The sequence below is a fragment of the Zea mays genome, chromosome 5 (genome assembly GCF_902167145.1).
Source record: "Zea mays cultivar B73 chromosome 5, Zm-B73-REFERENCE-NAM-5.0, whole genome shotgun sequence".
Taxonomy (NCBI): Eukaryota; Viridiplantae; Streptophyta; class Magnoliopsida; order Poales; family Poaceae; genus Zea; species Zea mays.
Window position 1 is genome coordinate 197,530,740 of NC_050100.1, and position 22,918 is coordinate 197,553,657.

The 22,918-nt window shown below is 47.4% G+C and overlaps 1 protein-coding gene across 2 annotated transcripts in view; it reads left to right on the forward strand.

The window, feature by feature from the left end:
• Nucleotides 1-22,918, forward strand: part of LOC103627523 (tripeptidyl-peptidase 2) — a 66,139-nt gene that overhangs the window by 10,250 nt on the left and 32,971 nt on the right. For both annotated transcript variants that reach the window (XM_008647817.4, XM_008647816.2), the window contains exons 16-29: nucleotides 62-216; nucleotides 6,118-6,296; nucleotides 6,678-6,790; nucleotides 6,867-7,037; nucleotides 7,196-7,321; nucleotides 7,395-7,495; nucleotides 7,595-7,712; nucleotides 8,086-8,165; nucleotides 14,727-14,799; nucleotides 20,394-20,479; nucleotides 20,557-20,608; nucleotides 20,700-20,831; nucleotides 21,075-21,140; nucleotides 21,477-21,569. In XM_008647817.4, the coding sequence (XP_008646039.1) occupies nucleotides 62-216; nucleotides 6,118-6,296; nucleotides 6,678-6,790; nucleotides 6,867-7,037; nucleotides 7,196-7,321; nucleotides 7,395-7,495; nucleotides 7,595-7,712; nucleotides 8,086-8,165; nucleotides 14,727-14,799; nucleotides 20,394-20,479; nucleotides 20,557-20,608; nucleotides 20,700-20,831; nucleotides 21,075-21,140; nucleotides 21,477-21,569 (1,545 nt within the window). The remainder of the gene's footprint in view (nucleotides 1-61; nucleotides 217-6,117; nucleotides 6,297-6,677; nucleotides 6,791-6,866; nucleotides 7,038-7,195; nucleotides 7,322-7,394; nucleotides 7,496-7,594; nucleotides 7,713-8,085; nucleotides 8,166-14,726; nucleotides 14,800-20,393; nucleotides 20,480-20,556; nucleotides 20,609-20,699; nucleotides 20,832-21,074; nucleotides 21,141-21,476; nucleotides 21,570-22,918) is intronic.

Genomic DNA, 22,918 nt, shown 5'->3' on the forward strand with positions numbered 1-22,918 from the left:
TTTTTTTCTTTTAAAAAAATAAGGTTTCTACTGCTACTGTATTAACTGTTTTGCTTTTCAGTGGACTGTGCAACTTGACCCAAAATTTCATGAGGGCGCGAGTAACTTGGAGCAACTGGTTCCTTTTGAGGAGTGCCTGCAACTGCATTCTACTGATACCTCTGTGGTTCAAATTCCTGAGTATATACTGGTGACAAACAATGGACGCAGTTTCAAGTTAGTATCTTTTGTGTATTCAGCCACAACCATATCGTTTTCTTTTATATTCAGTCTGGCTGACTTCAGTATAGTGTTTTTGTTGTGTCATCTGTTTACATGAACACATATAAACATATGTCACCAGATCACGGGTTCGAAGCAGCCTCTCCGCATTGAGTGGGAAGGCTTGCCTCGATTTGACCATTTCTTAAGACCCGACTCATATGGGAGCCTCTGGCACTAGGTTTGCCATTTATCTGTTTATATGAACACATACAAAAAGATAACACATGTCACTCACATCTGATCATGGCTGATGATGACCAATGTTTTTTTCGAAAACGCAGGAGAACTGTGCATCATTGTATTAAGAAGAAAAAACAAGGTCTAAGTAGACCAGATACAAAACGACCGACTTCCTTACGGAGGTCGAAAAACTAAAAAACCAAAATAGTCCATCTGGGACAACAACAAACTACTGAAGAAAAAAAGGCCTCCGAGGCTAAACCTCAAGAAGGGGGGGGGGGGGGGCAGACAGATAGGAAAGCCCTTTAGCTCCAGCCATTTCCCACATCCATCTTTCCTCCATAGCCATCCTAATGGCTAAAGTCACATTAGGAATCAAGTTATCAAAGACACATCTGTTGCGGTGGTTCCAAATAATGTAAGCTCCCAACGCAATCAGAGAATTCAACCCCTTTCTAACCAGACCACTGACCAAAGAAGAGGCTTCCTCCCACCAGCTCATGAAGGAGGTCGAACCAAACTGAGGGGCGAGCCTATGAAGGTCGAAAGTCCTCAGAAGCTGAAACCAGAAAATCCTTGAGAAAACACAGGAAACCAGGAGATGGTCTAAGGTTTCCTCCTCTTGATCACACAGAGGGCATATCGGAGGGTGATCCAGCCCTCTTCTAGCTAATCTGTCAGCGGTCCAACACATGTGCGCAACAAGCCAAAGAAAAATCTGCATTTAGGCGGGGCCCAAGTCCTGCATACCCTGGAATAGTGGCTGAAAAAGGTAGATCCCATGAAGAATCCTTCGTAAGCCACTTTTGCTGAATAGATACCGTTTGGGGCAATACTGAAAACATGTTTGTCTTCAATAGTAGGCTGCAACACTATCACAGACATAAGGTTCCAAATCTGAGGGTAATCCACCAAAACTCCCACCGAGAGGGCCCCCTTAATATCTGAGATCCATCTTCTATTTAGGAGAGCCTCTTGCACAGTTCTTCTTTTTGTGATCCTGTTGGGAATACATTGAAAAATCCTTGGAGCAATATCACAAATTCTCTGCCCTAAGATCACAAATGGTTCTTGCTGGTGGTTCACTGGAGTGTATGGTCCTCACCAGGACAATCTTAAATCCTCCTTTCTTCACGAATTAAGAGAAATCAGAAATACCTGTGTGGGACCATGGATCATTGGGGGAGATTTTAATCTGATTTTCAGGGAGGAAGACAAGAACAATTCCAATATTAACAGGGCTATGTTGGGGGACTTCCGTAGGCTTATTAATTCCTTGGATCTGAAAGAGATTCATTTGAAGGGAAGGAGGTTTACTTGGTCCAACCAGAGAGATGCTCCAACTCTTGTTAAGCTGGACCATGTCTTTTGCACTAGCTGTTGGGAAGATCTTTTTCCAGACGCTTCTCTTCATAGTAATGCTACCACATCTTCAGATCATTGTCCTTTGATCCTCAAGGTCAGAGAGGGCTGCTTGGGGAAAAGACGGTTTCATTTTGAGAGTTTCTGGCCCAAATTTCCTGGTTTTCTGGAGGTGGTGGGTGCGTCCTGGAGCTTGCGGGCTCCTGCCCGTTGGAGCAAGTGTCATTGAAGCTTAAAAGGTTAGCTCGCGCATTGCAGTCCTGGGGGCATAAAGAAGTGGGTAATGTAAGGTTGCAGCTGGGGCTTGTCAGAGAAGTGTTGCATAGGCTGGAAATGGCGCAGGATATCAGAATTTTGTCCAGTGGGGAAGTTTGGTTGCTAAACTTGTTGAAGCAGCGGTGTCTTAGCCTCGCGTCTCTTGAAAGGACTGTTGCTCGGTTGAGATCACGGATCCACTATCTAAAGGAGGGTGATGCCAACACTAAGTTCTTTCATTCGCAGGCATGTTATCGAAAGAAAAAGAATTTCATTTCCAAACTTGAGGAAGATGGAAGATTGGCTACCAATCATGTTGACATGCAACAAATTCTTGAGGAGTATTTTCATAACCTGCTGGGGGCTGATTTGCAGAGGCCATTTACTATTGATCTGAGTAGTTGTCACAGGGCTGCGATGGATCTAACTGTTTTGGAGCAGCCTTTTTTAGAGAAGGAGGTTAGGGACACCATTGCTTGTCTCCCTTCTGATAAGGCCCCTGGGCCTGATGGTTTTACAGGAAAATTTTACAAGACATGCTGGGACATCATTAAGGTCGACATAATGGCTGCTCTTAATTCCCTTTATCATGGAGATGCCTATAAACTTGATTTGTTGAACTCAGCGTATCTCATTCTTCTTCCAAAGAGGGAAGATGCTTCCTCAGCTGGTGATTTTCGACCAATTAGCTTGATACATAGTTTTGCTAAGCTGGTCACTAAGATCCTCGCTAATCGTTTGGGACCATATCTTCAAGACCTAGTGGCAGCTAACCAGAGTGCTTTTATTAGAGGAAGGTCAATTCACGACAATTTCATGCTAGTGCAACAATCGATTAAGTTCCTTCATAAGAGGAAGATCTCTAGTTTGCTGTTGAAACTGGATATTTCCAAGGCTTTCGACTCAGTCTCGTGGGCGTTTTTGTTGGAGATTTTGACACATTTGGGGTTTGGTCCTGTTTGGCGTAATCTGATCTCCAACTTGTTATTCACTTCTTCTACTCAGGTGCTTCTGAATGGCTCGCCTGGTAATCATATTTTTCATCGGAGAGGTCTTCGCCAGGGAGATCCTCTTTCTCCCATGTTATTTGTGTTGGTTATGGATGTGCTTAGCAGCTTGTTCCGGGTTGCTGAAAATAGAGGCTTGTTGCAGGGCCTTGGGGGAGTTGATGTCCGCAGTCGAGTCTCCATCTATGCGGATGATGTGGTCCTTTTTATAAAGCCAATTGAAGCAGATCTGAATTGTGCTAAGATAATACTAAACTGTTTTGGTTCGGCTTCTGGTCTGGTAACCAATATGCTCAAGAGCAGTGCTATTCCAATTAGATGTGATGATCAGCAGGTGCTTGCTGGTTGCAGTGTGCGGCATTGCAGTCCCGCTGTGTTTCCTTGCAGGTATCTGGGGCTGCCCATCTCTGATAAAAAATCGAGGAAATGTGACCTTAAGTTATGAATTGAGAAGATTGCAGATCGACTGCCTAACTGGAAGGCTCGGCTGCTCAACCTGGCTGGGCGGACTGCGTTGGTGAAGTTTGTTCTATCGGCCATTCCGACTTATCTTCTTATTGCAATCAATGTCCCTCAGTGGGTTATTAAATCAATTGATAAAATTCGGCGAGGATTTCTTTGGAGAGGAAGAAAGGAGGTTAATGGTGGTAGCTGTCTTGTTCCATGGGAAGTTGTCACGAGGCCTCTGAGGCTTGGTGGGCTTGGGATCCCTAACCTTAAGCTCAAAAGCTGGGCATTGCAGGCAAACTGGTTATGGTTGGAAAAGACGGATCAAAGCAGACCTTGGCGTGGGCTGTCCCTCCCAGTGCAACGTCAGGTTAGACAGTTCTTTGATTTGTCGGTTTTTACCATTTTAGGGAATGGGGCTACTACTCTCTTCTGGTCGGATAGATGGATTCATGGGAATACTATCTAGGACATTGCCCCTGAGGTGGTGGGTATGGTTGGCCGCAAGGCGTATTCTTCCAGAACGGTGGCACATGCTCTGGATAATTGGCATTGGGTCAGTGATATTCATGGTGCTCTTTCCTTGAGTGGGTTGCAGCAATATCTGTTGTTATGGGATACTTTGGGGGAAGTTAGGCTCTCTCATGATGCTGACAGACATGTTTGGATGCACTCTTCTTCTGGGATGTTCTCCTCAAAGCCTTGCTATAAGGCTTTTTTCATGGGTTCAATTTCGTTTGAGCCATGGAAACGTTTGTGGAAATTCTGGGCTCCCCCAAAATGCAAGTTCTTCCTCTGGCTGGCGATAAGGAATAAGTGTTGGACTGCTGATAGACTAAGGAGGAGAGGGCTGCAACATCCGGTTGTTTGTGTTCTTTGTGACCAAGAGCAGGAAACAGTGCAACATCTTCTGTGTACTTGCAGTTTTGCTAGGCAATTTTGGCATGCTATTCTTGTTCCCTTGTGTCTTGGGGATCTCATTCCTGCTGTTGATGAAATCTCATTTGCTGATTGGTGGAGGAAGGCGCTTAAGAAGGTGCCCAAAATCAGAAAGAAAGGCTTCAACAGTCTCATCATTTTGGGGTCTTGGTGCATATGGCTGACTAGAAACAAAGCTGTTTTTGATGGTGTAAACCCTTCCCCGTGTTTTGTTAAAAGCTTATTTCTGAATGAGTTAAGTTGTTGGGAGAGGGCTGGGGCTAAGCAGCTAGCAAGTTTTGGTCTTCCTGCTATTATGAGTAGGGTCTAGATTGTGGTCAAGTGTTCTGTTTGCCCTACGGGCATTGTACTTTGGTCCTCTTGGACCTTTTCCTTTCTTAATATAATGACGTGCAGTCCTCCTGCGCGTTCGAGAAAAAAAAGATCCATTTATCAGTCCAGAAAAGGGTGTTGGCACCATTGCCAACTTCTGAAACTAGAACAATGGAGAAGGCCCGGACCTTATTCGGCACATGAAAAAGGAGCTGCGCCTAGGCACCAATCAATGTTAGAAAGGGGTGTGGACAAATCGTCTAATCGATTCTAGTCGCCATGGCACCGATCAACCCGACTAATCGTGATTAATCATGACTAATCGTAGTGCATAGCTGATCGCCGTGGCCCAATCAGCCCGACCACGCTTAGTCAGACGACTTGATATGATCATGCATATGAAGGCGTCCATTAAGTGCCGCCTTAGCGCTAAGGCGCGCTCACAGGGCAAGGCGTCTAGCTCGCCTTGCGTCGGGGAGTAAGGCGCCGCTGCGGCGTAAGGCTCCGGCGGGGTGTCGGTGGGGCGTTCTCGGGGCATCGGCGGGGCGACGCCTAGAGCTTGAGCGGCGGCGGCTGGAAACAGAGAAGCGGGATCGACCTGTGTGGCGGCGGCGGTGTGCAGCTGCTGCCTCCTTCCTCAGCGGCGCACAGTGCTCCGGTCATCGGAGGAGGGAGAGCTGCGGTGGAAGAACCGACGGAGAGAGAGAGGTAGATGAGAGCTGCGGGGGAGGGAGAGAGAGAGGATTGAGAAGAGCTGTAGTGTGAGCAAGAGAGAGGCTGGCGGCTGCTAGGTTGCTGGTGGCTGAGTTTTAACCAAAAAATGTGTTTTGGGCCAAGTTGGGCCGAGTTGGGCTAGATCACTCACTGTGCGCTTCTTTTTTCTGCTTCTATAAGGCTGAAATTGGACCTAGTAGACCTTATAAAAGTGCTAGCTTGCTTATTAACTTGAAACTAACGATATATAAATAAATATTGTCTAATCTATTTTTTTATATTTATTTATATAATTTAGGCGTCACCTCGCCTTATGCTTTATCGTCTAAAAGATAAAAAGAGGGTCGGTCGCCTTATATCACCTTACCGCCTTGATAACTATGGATATGATAACACATGATTTTGTCGCTGGACGATGGTCATTAACTTTTTGCTGCAAACTTTTATTGAAGCGATAGCATAAGCTCTTCAATTGAAGCTGAATGTTGTTTCATATCAAACCATAAACTTGGTAAATGATATGCATTCTCTTTCAATTTGCACAATATTAATAGTAAATCAAAACTATTTGATCAATATGTGACTTCAATTCTGCTGAGTTAAAATTTTCATTTGTTTTTTCTTAACTTTTTTGCAGCATTGTTGTCAATCCTGCTAATATCAGCAGTGGCCTTCACTATTTTGAAGTTTATGGCATAGATTACAAAGCACCATGGCGTGGGCCTATTTTCCGTGTGCCAATTACTGTAATAAAGCCTATTGCTCTATTGGGAGAGCCACCACTATTGTCAATTTCAAACCTTCGTTTTCAATCTGGTATTCATTGCTACTGCCTGCTAAAAGTCCTTTTTTCGAACTTATATATCTTTGTTTTTGGATGTACACTTAAGGGGTGTTTGGTTTCTAGGGACTAATTTTTAGTCCCTCAATTTTGTACCATTTTAGTCTCTAAATTACCAAATACGGAAACTAAAACTCTATTTTGGTTTCTGTATTTGGTAATTTAGGGGCTAAAATGGAATAAAATGGAGGGACTAAAAATTAGTCCATAGAAACCAAACACCCCCTTAATTTTATTATGGTTTGCACTTATGATTACCTTGTAAGTGCACCAATGTATACCAACGTTGGGAGGGAGTGACAAATTTTCTAGGTTCAAGGTAAAGGCAACTTTTTTATACATATTCTTGCCTGCAGGTCATATTGAAAGGAGGTTCATAAATGTACCTTTTGGAGCTTCATGGGCGGAAGTTACTATGCGAACATCAGCTTTTGATACTCCTAGAAGATTCTTTTTGGACACTGTTCAGGTATACTACATAGGATTTTATCGTAATTCCTATTTCTAAGATGCAATCTCTAATATCGAATATGAGTATATGACAGATCTGTCCACTGAAGCGACCTGTTAAATGGGAGGCTGTTGTTACTTTCTCTTCTCCATCTTCAAAGAATTTCAGTTTTCCTGTAGAAGGTGGCTTAACTTTGGAGTTGTCCATAGCCCAGTTCTGGTCTAGTGGAATTGCTAGCCATGAACCTACCTGTGTTGATTTTGAGGTGCTCCTGTCTACATCAATAGTTTTCTTCCTTTCTTTCTTCTTTCTCTCTGATCAGCCTTAATTCTTGGTCTCCTAGATAAATTTGTAAGTTGACTGGTGAGGCAATTTTCTTATACCAGCTATTTCCTTGCTGATTATTTTCATTACACATTGTAGATTGTGCTGCATGGAATATCCATTGATCAGAAAGTAAGTACCCTTGATGGTGAGTCACCCTTGCTTATAGTTGCTAGATCACTTCTAGCGTCAGAGAAGCTTGTTCCTGTTGGCACCCTGAACAAGGTCAGTTGAGAATCTGTAGAAATCTGAAGAGATTTTTTTCTTTCTTTCCGTATATTTATTTTTAAGCTTGCAGATCAGGATACCTTATCGACCCGTGGAGTGTAATCTTTCTTCACTTCCCACTGACCGTGATAAATTGCCCTCTGGCAAGCAAATTATTGCCCTGACCTTAACGTGAGTTTATATTTGCTTTTGACATACCTATACATTCTTGTCAATACTCAAGACTTGTTTGCCTTTTTTTTCATTTTTTCTCTCATTGAATCTCTGCAGTTACAAGTTCAAATTAGAAGACAATGCTGAAATAAAGCCCCATGTGCCACTGCTTAACAACAGAATATATGACAATAAATTTGAGTCTCAGTTTTATAGAATATCAGATTCAAACAAGGTGCATTTCTTTTGCTTATAGAAAATTATTTCCTTAACTTATCTGTCCCTTCCAATGGTGGTGGATTTTAAATGTTTTATTTCCATTGGTTGTTTCTCTGGTGTTGATTAATTCATCCTCATATTTTCCCTGTTCTGCATAGATCATTGTGTACTTCGTAATTTGTGTTTTCACTCTTCTTAAAAATTAAACTTTTGTTAATAATGTGAGATAATCAGAGAAACTATGGAAGTAATAACTTATTTTGCCAATTGATTGAATTCCGGTCTAGGCATCACTATGATTTATCGATGTTACTCTTGCTTCCCTTTTTAGCCCAACCAACTTATCTGATGTTGCCTTGCTTAGAATATACTTTTTTTGTGTTAATCAGCGTATTTACTCGTCCGGAGACGTTTACCCTAGTTATGTCAGACTTTCCAAAGGAGAATACACGTTGCAACTGTACATAAGGTAAATATCTTCCATCTTTATATGTATTCTCATTTTTTGAAGTCATCTTATTTTAATAATATGAAGGACACTGGTTTACTCAAAGGGGACCCCAGGGGCGGGGGGCAATCTCCTGGCATTGCATTAAAAAGGAAACCTTCTCATGCACGGCGCACGCTGGTAGGCTGGGCATTCGGGTTACCCGATTTTTTCGGGTCGGGTAATTCGGGTAATGAAAAATTTGGGTAATAAAAATCAGGATCCAAAATATACCTGTCCAAAACCTATAACCGAACTAGGTTGGTCCAGATTTTCTGCTAGGCGCTAGCGCTACTGACCGAATCATCGAACAAGCACTTGTTGCAACGTTTCTAAAAATTTGCAAAGCACTAACCCTTTTCATTTCAGTTTTTTATCAACAAATAAACTTAATTGTTTGCAACAATAAAGTTGGTGGCTGTTCCTCAGAAATCTGTTCACAGAAGTACCATGACCAGGCACATAGAAGTGGTAGAACTCCTGAACTCCTGTCGGTCATTTCAAAAAAGATCTGCTAGCTCAGGTCCTATGCTGGGCGTGGCCGGCAGCCGTGCTGAAGGCCAGAGCAGGCGAGCGCCCAAGTAGCAGTCAGAAACTTGAATAACTCAGCTCGAACATTCAAGATATTCACTGAGTATTTGCCACTTAATTAGTCGTGTTTTACTCTATACCATCTTAGTATCAAGTCTCTTTAAGCCATGCTATCTGATGGCAAAATCATCAGTTAGGAACCTCCGATAACATAAACTAGATTTATGGCTACAGAGATACTATTGCATACTAAAGCCTGAGCTTTCTTTTCCATGTAACCCCATTGATTATTTTAATCTTCATCTACATCTTCAGATCCGTCTACAAATAAAATGCTGGCAGGGGGGCATATTATGAGTTCATGACTAGTATTGATAATGTAAGAATACAAAAGATGTCTCTAATTAAATGAGTAAAAATAGGGTTAATCTTATGCCTTCTTGCCAAAAAGAATAAATTGTGCATTTTTTAAATTTCATACATGTTTTGTTCTCTAATATTAAATACGAACCCATCCGTTTTTGTTAGTGTGTTGTTTCCTATTGGCCCTAGGCCTTGTATCCAACCCATTATGGTGCTTCTATATGTATCTACACACATTCTGGTTAATCCCTCATTTAATTTGGTATCAGTAGCCTTCTAACCCTAGCCGCCTGCTCCTCTTCCCAGTCGACATCGGCTATGGCTGGCTGCTAGCTGCCGCAACCCCCCTGGCGCGACCTTCCCCAACCTCGGCGTTGCCTCCCCCTCTTTCCTCCTTTTCTCGTCCTGGTCGTTGTCGGGCCCTGGGTGCTTGCCTTTGTCTCCGGCCTTGACGTTGATAGCCCGCTGGACCCAGCTGTGGGCCCGACTGACATTGGGGTAGCCACTGGCGCTTCTTCCCTGCCTCCACCCTATCCCACGCAGCTAGGCTACGGGCGGCTGCATGGCTGGCCCTTGTCTTCGTCGCCGCTGGCTTTGGCGTAGGTCCTCCGCTTGTTAGCGCTGTCGGGGTGGCTGGCTTTCCCTTTGTGGGCCTCTTCGTTGGTTGTGCCCTTCATGATGAGGTGGTTATGACCCATTCCACCCTTGTCGTTGCTCTTCACGCAGCCAAGTATGTTATTACCACCGCGCGTGAGCGGGTTGCTGTCCTTGTCTAGGAGTAGGAACGTGCCTCTGTGGATGTTCTTGCCTGTTAACTCGCGGAAGCCAAGCGTTAACTGGAGGTGGTTGCTGTCGAGAACACGCCCTTCGCCCCCGGCGATGTCGATGCCTCCATCACTTATGAAGCCTCTGTCATGGCCAACCTTCACGCTTAGGCGATTGGTGTCTAGAACATCTTGTTGCTAGCCACAGTCGTTCTTGACCCGACCACCTCCAACTACGCTCGCTGGCGCGACCTTGTCCTCACCTTGCAGCGCTATGCCCTTGACGACCATGTGCTCACTGACGACTGCCTGCTTGTGCCCTCCTTGCGTCATGTGCACAATGTGGTTCTGTCTTGGCTCCTCGGCACTGTCACTATCGAGTTGCAGGACATCGTCTGTCAGTATGGTGGGCATTGCTCGCCAGGCCTGGGTTGCCATCGAGGACTAGTTCCTCGACAACCATGAGGCTTGTGCCCTTCACCTCGCCGTCGCCTTACATATCTTCGTCTAGGTCGACCTCTCTGTCACTAAGTATTGTCGCCAGATGAAGGGTATGGCAGATGCTCTCTGTGACCTCGGGGAGACGGTCTCCTCCTGTACACTCGTCCTCAACCTCCTTTGCTGTCTCAACGAGCGCTACGACCACCTACGAACTTGGATTGTGGGTCTGTTCCTTTCCCCTACTTCTAGAAGGTCCGGAATGACTTCATCCTTTAGGAGCCCACTAAGGGGGTCTCGCTTCCTCCCACCACCGCATAGGCTCTCTACAGCCTCGGTCCCGGTGGGCCGTCTCAGCACCCCTCACCCTCCACTCCTACCTCTGGGATCCCGTCACCTCATCCACTTGCCCCCTCTAGCCCTCCTACCGGCTATGGTGGAGGTAACCATTGTCGGCACAAGCATGGTGGTGGTGGCTGCACTGGAGGCGGAGATGGTGGTTCTGGCAAGGATGGCACACCCTGGCCATTCCTCTGCAACCTGTGGATCGGCCATATCACTATGTAACCTGGTCCGACATTTTGTGGCCCCACATCGCTCCCACTGCCGCCTCATCCTACGCTACTTGCCACTCTGTCTTTCGGCGGTCCTGGGTGTCCGCTTGAGCCCTCACCTTCGGCTCCATCGGCGCTGCACTGGCCCTTGATTCTCCCTCGCACGCGGTCGTTGCTTCACCCGGCTCCATCTTGGACGTCGTGGGCTAGGGTTTGGTACCAACAGTCTCTTGCTAACTCGTTTAGCACGATGACATTGGCCCCTTCTGTGGCCATCACCTACTGAGTTGCGGACTCCGGTGGCTCATTCTAGACCACTTCGGATCAATGTTATTAAAATGTCATTTAAGCGATGTTTAAACGACAAAACACTTATTAGATGCTAAAACACTGATACGTTACACGAGTAGGCCTAAAAAGACGTATTGCACCAATTAAATGCTCTAAGCTGTAAAACATAGCATTTCACACGTTTCGGCCCTCTTTCCGCCCATTAGCTTCTTTGGGTCCATTATTGCAGTCTAGTCCGGCCTAGTTCCCGCACACTTGCCTTATTCTGCTCACTTGAAGCCCGAGGACACCATGCGGTGTGCGCTTTGCACTCTGCCATCGTCGCCTACTACTGCTCTCTGCTGTCGCGGCCGCTGGAGGCCCACTGGCTCCAGGAGAGGTGGGGCCGTGAGCGCAGCCTTGCACAACTGCACCGATCTTTGTTCAGCTCCCGCGACTCCGTGGTTGATGTGTGCGCAAGGAAGGAGGACGGAAGTTACTCTGTGGCGCAAGGAAGGAGGAAAAGAGTTGCTCCGTGGCACAAGGAAAGAGCTGCTTCGTGGCACAATAAAGGAGTTGTTCCTCCTCACCATGGTATTTTCCTATGTTGTTTTAAACTACTTTTCAACGTTTAAAAGTCAACTCCATCCATGGGCGTTTCAACGTATTATCGTTTTAATAACCTTATGTGGGGATAGTACATCGACCTGCTCTCGCGACGAGTCATCGGTGTACCACCCTCCTCTCCTTCGTTGGGACCCTCGTCACGTACTCACGTCAATTCGATGGTGATTCGCCATGTCGTCGGGGTGCTTCGGTCTGTTGACCTTCTTGTCCTCTTGACGACTGCCTCACCGCTGGTGGTCTCCACTGTGCTACCGTCCGTCCACCGCGCTCTTGCCGATCCTCACCGGCATCGTGCTATGCAGGACGAGTACCAAGACCCTACTTGCCAACCACACCTAGGATTTGGTTCCGCATCACGCCTGCGACAACATTGTGATTGGCAAGTGGGTGTTCACACCAATGTTTTCAAGTCGTCTAGTCGACCCTAGTCATATAGCTCCCGACCACCAGTCGACTAGTCGCGATTAGTCGTCGACCAGATCGACTAATCGACCAGATCCACATCTACATGCATCAAGCAGATGACATGCATTTAATCAAACAGAGAGGCTAGAGGGCACACAACAAACAAGGAAAGCAGAGAAGAAAACCCCCACTCACCATCTGACGATGAGACTTGAGGGCGAGCACTACACAGGGTTGGGCGCTTGGAAGGTTGGGGGGCTGTGGGCGCTTGGAAGCTCTTGGGGCGACACTGCGTCTTGGCCCTTGGGCGGCGACTACAGTCGTGTGCGGTGTCGGCGGCTCCACGTTCGTGTGCGCCAGTGGCTCCTAGTCCGTGTGTGGTGGTAGCGACTGCGATGTGGAGGACAGAACAGAGCGGTTGTGCCTGTGCGTGCGGGACTAGACACGGGGCGTTATGGTCTTATGCCTGAGGTGAACGCTCCCAACCCTAGAAGTCCATAAAGCAATTTGCAGCCCACAAGTTACAAGCCCAACTCCAACAGTCCACCCACAAAGCATGTCTAAACTGGTTGTCCCATGTCTGATCGGACGACTAATCGTGATTAGTTGACGACTAATCGGATGACTAGTATTCTGGTTGGTCTAGTCGCATCAGTGGACCTGGTCGGTTGTGACCTACTGATTAGTCCGACTAATCGAGATTAGTTGGACGACTTGAAAACACTGGTTCACACACAAGCGGCACACCGATGGCTCTTTCGACTGATACAAGGCTCGATGGGGTCTTCGAGGGTTCACTTAGTGCCCTACCGTTGACTATGCTGAGACCTTGAGCCCTATGGTGAAGACAGACATTGACCACACTGTTCTGTGTTTAGATCTCTCCTGGTCTTGGCCTGTCCATCAATTGAATGTAAAGAACGCCTTCCTTTATGGCACTTTGACTGAGATAGTATATTGCAGCTAGTCGACCAGTTTCGTGGATCTGGCTCATCCAGTCATGGTCTGCAAGCTCGACAAGTCATTGTATGGTCTGAAGCTGGCACCTCTAGCTTGGTACAGTCATTTTGCCTCCTTGGTCTCCTTGGACTTTGTTGAGGCTAAGTCGGACACGTCACTATATCTATTGTCGCAGTGGTGACACTCTGCTTCTGTATGTCGACAACATTGTCCTCACGGCCTTGAGTCCTACCCTCTTGCAGTGGACCATCTTTGCTTTGCAGCAGGCGTTCGCTATGAAGTATCTGGGCCAACTTCATTACTTGGGCATTTCTGTTGAGCACCGTCCCCATGACCTGTTCCTTCAGCAGCGGGCATACACTCTAGACCTTCTTGAGCAGGCTGTCATGGTTGATTGTAGGCCTTGCCCCACCTCGGTGCCCTTATCCATTGATAGTGCCCTTATCAGTGATCCCACTCTGTATTGGAGCATCGCTGGCACCTGACCCTCTCTAGTACCTCACCTTCACCGGGTTATATATCTCTTATGTTGTTCAACAGGTGTGTCTACATACACATGATCCTCGGGTGTCGCACCTTACCGTTGTTAAGTGGATTCTCTGGTACCTCTGGGACACCCTCGACTACGACCTTCTCCGGCGCTCCTCGGCGTCAGTAGCTATTAGCTACACCGACGTTGACTGGGCGGGTTGCCCGGACACACGTCGCTCTACCTCAGGCTACACCTTCCTGGGCAGCAACCTTGTCTCTTGGTCGTCGAAGTGACATCCTGTTGTCTCCCGCTCGAGTGTCGAGGCCGAGTATTGCGTCGTGGCTAACAATGTAGTTGAGATGTGATGGTTTTGGCAGCTCCTTCTGGGGCTTTATAGTCCTGTCTCCAGTAGCATCTTCGTCTACTGCGACAACGTCAATGTCATTTACCTCTCCACCAACCCTGTCTAGCACTAGCGGACAAAGCATGTTGAGATAGACCTTCATTTTGTCTGCGAGCGTGTTGCTATTGTTGATGTTCGCATCCTTCATGTTTCGATGACTTCTCAGTTCACCGACATCTTCACCGAGGGCCTCCCTACGTCGGTGTTCTTAGAGTTCCGCTCCAGTCTCAACATCTATCGTCACTAGAGTTTCGACTGGGGGGTGTTAGAGTGTGTTGTCTCCTATTGGGCCTAGGCCTTGTATCTAGCTCATTATGGTGCTACTATATGTATCTACACACATATTCTGGTTAATACTATTCTATTCTCTTCCAATAGTTTTGGGTGCAGTTTCATTGCACAATAAATTATTTTGCATCATATGGTAATGCATGGGAATCCTTTTCATTGTATACTAGAAGGATAGCCCACACGTTCCATGTGGGACTTCCCTAGAAATAAAGGTGTTGTATGTATGAGCTGGACATGCATGTTCTTGCATTCCTCCTGGGTGAAAAATGAGCAAGTTAATGGGAGAATAAACAAACTAATAGAATATTAGATTGCATTAAAAGATGATGAAATATCAAAACAAATAGCATGACGTGGATGCATTATATTTTGACGGATTAAAAATGCATGGTTATCTTGTCAGATGCTGTAAGCTATTTCACTTACCATGGTCTCATTTATTTTATAATATATGTAATGGTGTAGGCATGAGAATGTGCAATTCTTAGAGAAACTCAAGGAACTGGTTCTGTTTATTGAGAGGAAACTAGACAAAAAGGTATTCTATCTAATACTTATGTTACTAATGAGTCTCATTTGAGTATTAAGTCATAAACCGCCTCTTTGACATGCATACTTTTGGGTATGGATGGGCTGATAGCCTCGTACCCATAAAATATAAACTGTTTTGGAGATTTACTCTGAAAATGCTGTGAATATCCCATGCAAGGACTAGACTTTCTTATTGGCATCCATTATTTGAATATGGTTTCGTACACAAGGCGATAATACAAAAACTACTATCACTAGTTTGCATCTACTTGTGCATCTGACATGTGACAGCCTGTCACTTGGCTTTCTACTTGAACAATGTATGGAATATGTTCCTGGGTTCTGGTGATTCTATGCCTGAGCAACGGTATAGATCACAGAATTGGCTGGAAGATGAGATTTTCTTACATTCGTTTCTATGTCTGAAAGATAAGAAGGGCAGGCCTGGTGCATCGGTGAGAGCTGTCTCGTGAGTCACTAGGTCGCTGGTTCGAAGCAGCCAGCACTGGGTCTGCCCTTTTTCGTTTCTGTAGGGATGGTTTGAGCAACAAGCTGGTGTCAGGTTTGTCTGTCCAATAGTTGCTACTGTTAGACTACCCGTCTAGGGTTTGTGGTGTTCCCCTTGTAATTACCGTCATACCCCCAGTGTAATGGGCCTGGCCCAGTTACTTACTCTATTAATACTACTCCCAACCCTGTTTAGGGTATGGGTTCACATTCCAACATGGTGATGACCCCTCCCTCCTCCGACTGGGTGATTGACTCCGGTGCCTCCTACCATACCACTCCCACTGCAGGCATGCTCTCCCGCTCTCATTCCCCCCTTTCCTCTCACCCATCCTCGATCGTCGTTGGAAACGGTTCCACTCTTCCCGTCACCTTAGTAGGTGCCGCGGTTCTGCCTGGACCGTTTTACCTCAACGATGTTCTCGTAGCTCCCCACATCACTCACAATCTCCTTTCTGTCTGTCGTTTCACCACTGACAACTCCTGTTCCATTGAGTTTGACCCCTCTGGTTTTTCTGTGAAGGATCTGGCCACCAGGACCACTCTCGCCCGCTGTGACAGCTCGGGACCGCTCTACACGCTCCAACCATCCACAGCCGGCGTGTCTCCACCTCCCGTCCTGGTCTCCACCACCTCCTTTACCACTTGGCATCGTCGTCTCGGCCATCCTGGACCCAACGTCTTGACCAAGATTACCAGTAGTCTCGATCCTTCATGTAGTAGGGGACATTTTGAGGGCCTCTGTCATTCTTGTCAGTTAGGTCGACACACTCGTCTCCCATTTACTACTTCCTCTTCTCGGGCTGAGCAGGCTTTTGACCTGGTTCACTGTGATCTTTGGACCTCCCCTGTACTCAGTCTTTCTGGTTATAAATACTATTTGGTGATTTTGGATGATTTTTCCCACTTTCTCTGGACCTTCCCGCTTCGATTGAAGTCCGACACATTCCCCACCCTCACACATTTCTTCGCTTGGGTATCCACTCAGTTTCGTCGCCCGGTCCGTGCTCTGCAGTGTGACAATGGTCGCGAGTTCGACAACAACGCCTCCCGTTCTTTCTTCCTCACTCATGGCGTCCAGTTGCGTCTCTCGTGCCCCTACACCTCTGCACAGAACGGCCGAGCCGAACGCATGATCCGCACCACCACCAATATGCTCCGATGCCTTCTCTTCCAGGCGTCTCTCCCTGCCAGCTACTGGGCAGAGGCCCTGCACACTACCACCTTCGCGTGTTCGGCTGTGCCTGCTACCCTAACACTTCTGCTACCGCCCCTCATAAGCTTTCTCCTCGCTCCACCCGTTGCCTATTCCTTGGCTACTCCCCTGACCACAAGGGGTACCGGTGTCTGGATCTCACCTCCCACCGCATCATCATCTCTCGTCACGTCGTCTTCGACGAAGATGTGTTTCCCCTTGCTGGCTCCACCCCACCCACCGATCTCGACTCCCTCCTCGAGTCTGATCCGATTCCCCTCCCACCCCCGGCGCCTCGGCTTGCGCCGTTACCTGCTCCTCGTGTGGCCACGACGCCACCGCGCACGACCTCTTCCGCGCCTCGCGCGGCCCCGTCGACCCCACCTGCGCCACGCGCGGCCACGACGATCATGCCTGCGCCACGCGCGGCCACGTCGACCACGCCTGCGCCACGCGCGGCCCCGTCGACCCCGCCTGCGCCACACGCGGCCCCGTCGACCCCGGCTCGCTTCGCCAACCCCGCCCTCGTCTACCATCGCCGTGGCCACGCCACTTCCTCGGCACATCCCGACTCGGGCCCATCGACGAGCGCGGCCCGATTCGCCGACCCCGCCGTCGTCTATCACCGCCGCGAGCCGACCATACCTGACGCTCTCGACGTCCCGGCGGTGCGCTCCGAGTCGTCCATATACCACCCGGTCGCCATCCACCGCGACCCCGGGCACGTCCACCTAGGGCTGGAAACGAGCCGAGCCGAGCTAGGCTCGGCTCGGTGGAATAGCGAGCCGAGCCAGGCTCGGCTCGGTCACTTCGCGAGCTCGGTAATGAGGCTCGGCTCGGCTCGATATAGGCTCGCGAGCCTGTACACTCAAGTACTCAGCAACAGTAATTGCGGTCATTAGCTCAAATTTAAAGCACAATATGGTCCATATAATAAAAAAATTATGTCATTACACTCTAGTTCCTTGTGAGTTGTGACCAAAACAACTAGGGCTGGGCATTCGGTTTTTTTCTAAACTTTGGTTCGGTTTTTCGGTTTTAAAAAACTTCGGTTCTTCAGACATTAGAAACCGATCGGTTTTCTGGAAAATGAAAAACCGAGAAATTCGGTTTTGGTTTTTTACTCTGGTTTTTCGGTAAAAACCGAATACCAAACTTATACTCAAGACAATACATACAACAAGTTTACATGATAGATTACACATAATTTAAAAAAATAAAAATCATATAGGAACAAATATTTAGAGATAAATCATACATCACATATAAATAAGTGAATAATAATTTAATTGTATCACACATTTAGTTCACACAATCTAATAGCCAAATTTGAGAATTGATAAAGTTTGGTATTCGATTTTTTTGGTATTTCGGTTCGGTATACGGTGAAAACCGATTACGATACCGAAAACCGAACTTATTAGATACAAAAACCGAAACCGAACCGAACTACCGAAAAACCGAAATTTCGGTTCGGTTCGGTACGGTTCGGTTTTCGGTTTATGGTAAAAAATTGCCCACCCCTAAAAACAACACACGGTCACTGGATCTAGATGACTGGACACTAATAAACAAACTGACAACTGATAGGTGATAGCTGCAGTAGTTTGGACCGAGCCTCGAGCCGGCTCGCGAGCCTCACCGAGCCAGCTCGGCTCGGCTCGTTAGTGTAGCGAGCCATTGAATTAGGCTCGGCTCGGGCTCGTTTAGGCTCGCGAGCCTCACCGAGCTGAGCCGGGCCTGATCGAGCCCGAGCCGGCTCGCGAGCCTCGAGCTTTTTTTCCAGCCCTACGTCCACCCGATGGTGACTCGGCGCGCCGCTGGCGTTCTCCGCCCCGTCGACCGGCTGATCTTGGCAGCTACTACGTCCAGCACCCCACCCGACGCCTCCCCGGTGCCCTCCTCCGTTCGCACTGCCCTCGCCGACCCACACTGGCGTCGGGCTATGGAGGAGGAGTACGCGGCCCTCTTGGCCAACCACACCTGGGACCTGGTGTCGCGTCCACCAGGCACCAATGTGGTCACCGGCAAGTGGCTATTTCGCCACAAGCTGACCTCGGATGGCTCCCTCGACCGCTACAAGGCCTGTTGGGTCCTTCGGGGCTTCACACAGCGCCCCGGAGTGGACTACGACGAGACCTTCAGCCCCGTCGTCAAGTTCGCCACTGTTCGCGCCGTCCTCTCCCTCGCCCTCTCCCGCGATTGGGCGATCCATCAGCTCGATGTCAAGAATGCCTTCCTCCATGGCACTCTGACGGAGACTGTCTACTGCAGCCAGCCCACCGGCTTCGTCGACGCCGACCGTCCGGATCTGGTCTGCCGGCTGAACCGGTCCCTGTACGGCCTCAAGCAGGCGCCACGGGCATGGTACAGTCGCTTCGCCTCCTACCTGGCCTCCATCGGCTTCGTTGAGGCCAAGTCGGACACGTCCCTGTTCATCTACCGGCGCGGCGACGACACCGTCTACCTCCTGCTCTACGTCGACGACATTGTGCTCACGGCATCCACCGCCGACCTTCTACACCGCACGATCGTCGCCCTTCAGCGGGAGTTCGCGATGAAGGACCTGGGGCCCCTCCACCACTTCCTCGGCATCACCGCCGAGCGTCGGCCCCAGGGTCTCTTCCTCCACCAGCGCCAGTACGCCATCGACATCCTGGAGCGGGCTGGCATGTCTGACTGCAAGCCCTGCTCCACGCCTGTCGACACTCAGGCGAAGCTCTCTGAGGACGACGGGCCTCCGGTCGCCGACGCGACGTCCTACCGGAGCCTGACCGGCGCGCTCCAGTACCTCACCTTCTCCAGGCCCGACATCACATACGCCGTCCAGCAGGTGTGCCTGCATATGCACACTCCGCGGGAGCCCCATCTCACCGCGCTCAAGCGCATTCTGCGCTACCTCCGTGGCTCCCTCGACTACGGCCTCCTCCTCCGACCGTCCCCGACTTCGGAGCTCGTGGTCTACACCGACGCTGACTGGGCTGGCTGTCCCGACACGCGCCGGTCCACCTCCGGTTACGCCGTGTTCCTGGGCGCCAACCTCGTCTCTTGGGCCGCCAAGCGTCAACCCGTCGTCTCTCGCTCCAGCGCTGAGGCCGAGTACCGTGCCGTGGCCAACGGCGTGGCAGAGGCCTCCTGGCTGCGCCAGCTCCTCCACGAGCTCCACAGTCCCCTCCAGCGCGCCACCCTCGTCTACTGCGACAACGTCAGCGCGGTCTACCTCTCCACCAACCCCGTGCAGCATCAGCGCACGAAGCATGTGGAGATCGACCTGCACTTCGTCCGCGAGCATGTCGCTGCCGGTGACGTTCGGGTTCTCAGCGTCCCCACCACGCTTCAGTTCGCCGACATCTTCACCAAGGGGTTACCGTCGAGTGTCTTTTTAGACTTTCGATCTAGTCTCAACATCTGTACATGATAGAGTTGTGACTGCGGGGGGTGTTAGACTACCCGTCTAGGGTTTGTGGTGTTCCCCTTGTAATTATCGTCATACCCCCAGTGTAATGGGCCTGGCCCAGTTACTTACTCTATTAATACTACTCCCAACCCTGTTTAGGGTATGGGTTCACATTCCAACAGCTACTACTGCCTGGCTCGTGGTTTTAATTCTCAAGGATGATTTACTGAACTCAGTGCCTTTTGCTCAGTGGTGTGTGGACCTTGCAGTCAATTATATTCTTGTTAGTTGTTAGTTTATTGCTAGTGATGGCCTATTTGGATAGGAAATTTGTGATTTAAATTCCTAGGATTTAATTCAAATTGTACCCAAATCCAAAACCTCCCCTCATCCAAACATGCTTTATTGTGAAAGCCAGCCAGGGTTCCATGTTCATCAAGAATTGTGCACATTTAGGCCAATTACCAATATGACTGGTGTATATGTTATTACCTTATTGCAGGATTTCGTTCCATTGATGTTCTACTCCCAACCTGATGGTCCTATAGTTGGAAGTGGCACCTTCAAATCCACTGTTCTAGTTCCAGGGTATCTCCTACTCAAATTTTTGTGATTATCTTATTATTATAGTAGCACTTTGTTACAACACCTGTTTGCATTTTCAGCGAACCTGAAGCATTCTATGTGGGTCCTCCGTCTAGTGAAAAACTCCCAAAGGTATTTATCCTCTTGACGTATAATTTTGATTTGATTTAACTGCTGCCCGTGATGTGATTTTCTTTTTGTGTTATTTGTTTATTCTCTGCAGAATGCTCCACCTGGGGCTGTTTTGGTTGGGTCCATAACCTATGGTACTGTAAGCACATTTAACAAGAAAGATGAACAAAACCACCGTGCTCCAGTATCTTATAGTATCTCATATACCATTTTGCCATCAAAGGTCAGTAGTATAGAATGCGCCGTCTCCCTATTGTCTACCTTTGTTGTTATGATGATCCTTGTGTTAGTTCTGGATCACCAGTTCAGGATCACCATACGGGTACACAGTCCTGATCCTGATACTTTTTGTACAGCATATATTTGTGCTCTAGATTTTGTCTCATATATGTTGCGATATATTTTGTTTCATGCTGTGGTTCATTCCTTGTTCGGTCTTCGGTGTAATCAATACAAGTTATTGCAGGTTGATGATAAAGAAAAGGGGGTTTTAGTTGGTACAAAGAGCATACCTGAACAGTTAGATGAGGAGGTTGGTGCACATTTAATCTGCTAGTAATACTATTTATTGGAATTCAGTATTCTTTTTAGTCAGGTTTCTTACTTACATCTACTATTTTTGTTTCATAATAAGTTCCGCTCCATCCATTTTTTACCTGAAACTTAATTGATTTGGAAGGTTTTAACAGATAATAAATTTTAGATCCATGTACTATATTATTATGCTGCTTAGATACTTGCAAATTTCGGTTACATGGAAATGATGACCAAATATTTTTGTATACATGATTACAATGGTTTTCTCTTGTTGCTATTCAAACCCTTGAGAAGTAATAAATCCTCAATTTATCATGTATTGCATGACTAGGTTCGAGACACCAAGATAAAGTTTCTTTCCAGCGTTAAGCAACTAACTGAGGAGGACAAGTCTGCCTGGTCAGAACTTGTGGTTTCTCTGAAGGTAGTGTTGGCATATGATTCTCAGTAACAATTTCTCTTATGATTAGCTGTGTTCAGAAAGATCAAATGGTACAGATAGTTGCAGTGCAAAACATACACTAGTCTAACGGTCTGCTTATTCTACGCAACTCTCCTTTATAGCTGAAGGTGTAGGCCATCTTATCTGCAAGGACTATTGTTTCCTTTTATGAATTTTTGTAGCATCCTTGGATGTAGTATCACTGAATCATCCTTAATTCCTTATTCACATTTTACTATCTTATTTCGCATGTTTTTACTCGTCATTTGAGTTTTTGACATAAATTTGGAGGTCTCTGTGCTTAATTTGGGTGGCATGCATAATTACTAAATGTCAATCATAAAGATGTTATAAATGCATAAGAAAACTCAAGGTGTGTCATTTTTCATGTTGTAAAAATCATTCATCTGAAGGGCAGGCCTGGTACAGTGGTGAGAGCTGTCTCACTGAGTCAACGGGTCATGGGTTCGAAGCAGCCTCTCTATATTTGCTGGGGGGAAGGCTTGTCTCAGTTTATTCCTTCCCTAGACCCCATTCATGTGCGAGCCTCCGGCACTGGGTCTGTCCTTTTAAAAAAACATTCATCTGATATCTTTCAACTCGCTTTTCATGAGTACTCAAAGTTCTACTTCTACCAAAGAGCCTTAACAAAAATCATTCTGTTCTTGGTTCAGACTTGCAGTCCACGTTTTGATGTAATAGTTGGATTTTGTTTCCTGTAGAACTGTTTTCTCTAAATATATGTTTCCTACACAATTTATCTTTGAAACTTTGATAAAAGATATGGTTTTTTTCTCGAATACGCGGGAGAGTTGCGTATCAATTTTCAATTCGTTATTTTTATCGGAAACGTTGGAGAGCTGCGTATCATTATAATAAGAAGAAAAGGTGAGGTAAAAAGAGAAACCTCATACAACTCCACACCACCCACACACACTAGAAAATATGTAGGATTACAAAATTATAAACAGCTAGACCCGTGACCGTGGAGACCCTAAAACAAGGGTCACCGGTTGGTACGCTGGAGCGCAAGGATGCTAGATCATCCAATGGCTCCAGCCCTACACCAAAAGTGAGACTCCTCCTTGACCCAATTGATGACCATGCTTGGACTAGGTTGCACACCATTGAAAATACAGTGATTGCGGTGATTCCAGATGGCCCAAGCTCCAAGAATGATCAAAGAATTCAGGCCCTTGTGCAACCCCTTATTTGTTGTTGCTGCAGCCCATTTCTTCTAATTCTTTTCAGCACCGGATCTCGCTCTATGCAGACGACGTGGCTCTCTTCCTAAAACCAGAGCCTAGGGACTTAAACACTGCTGTGAGGAT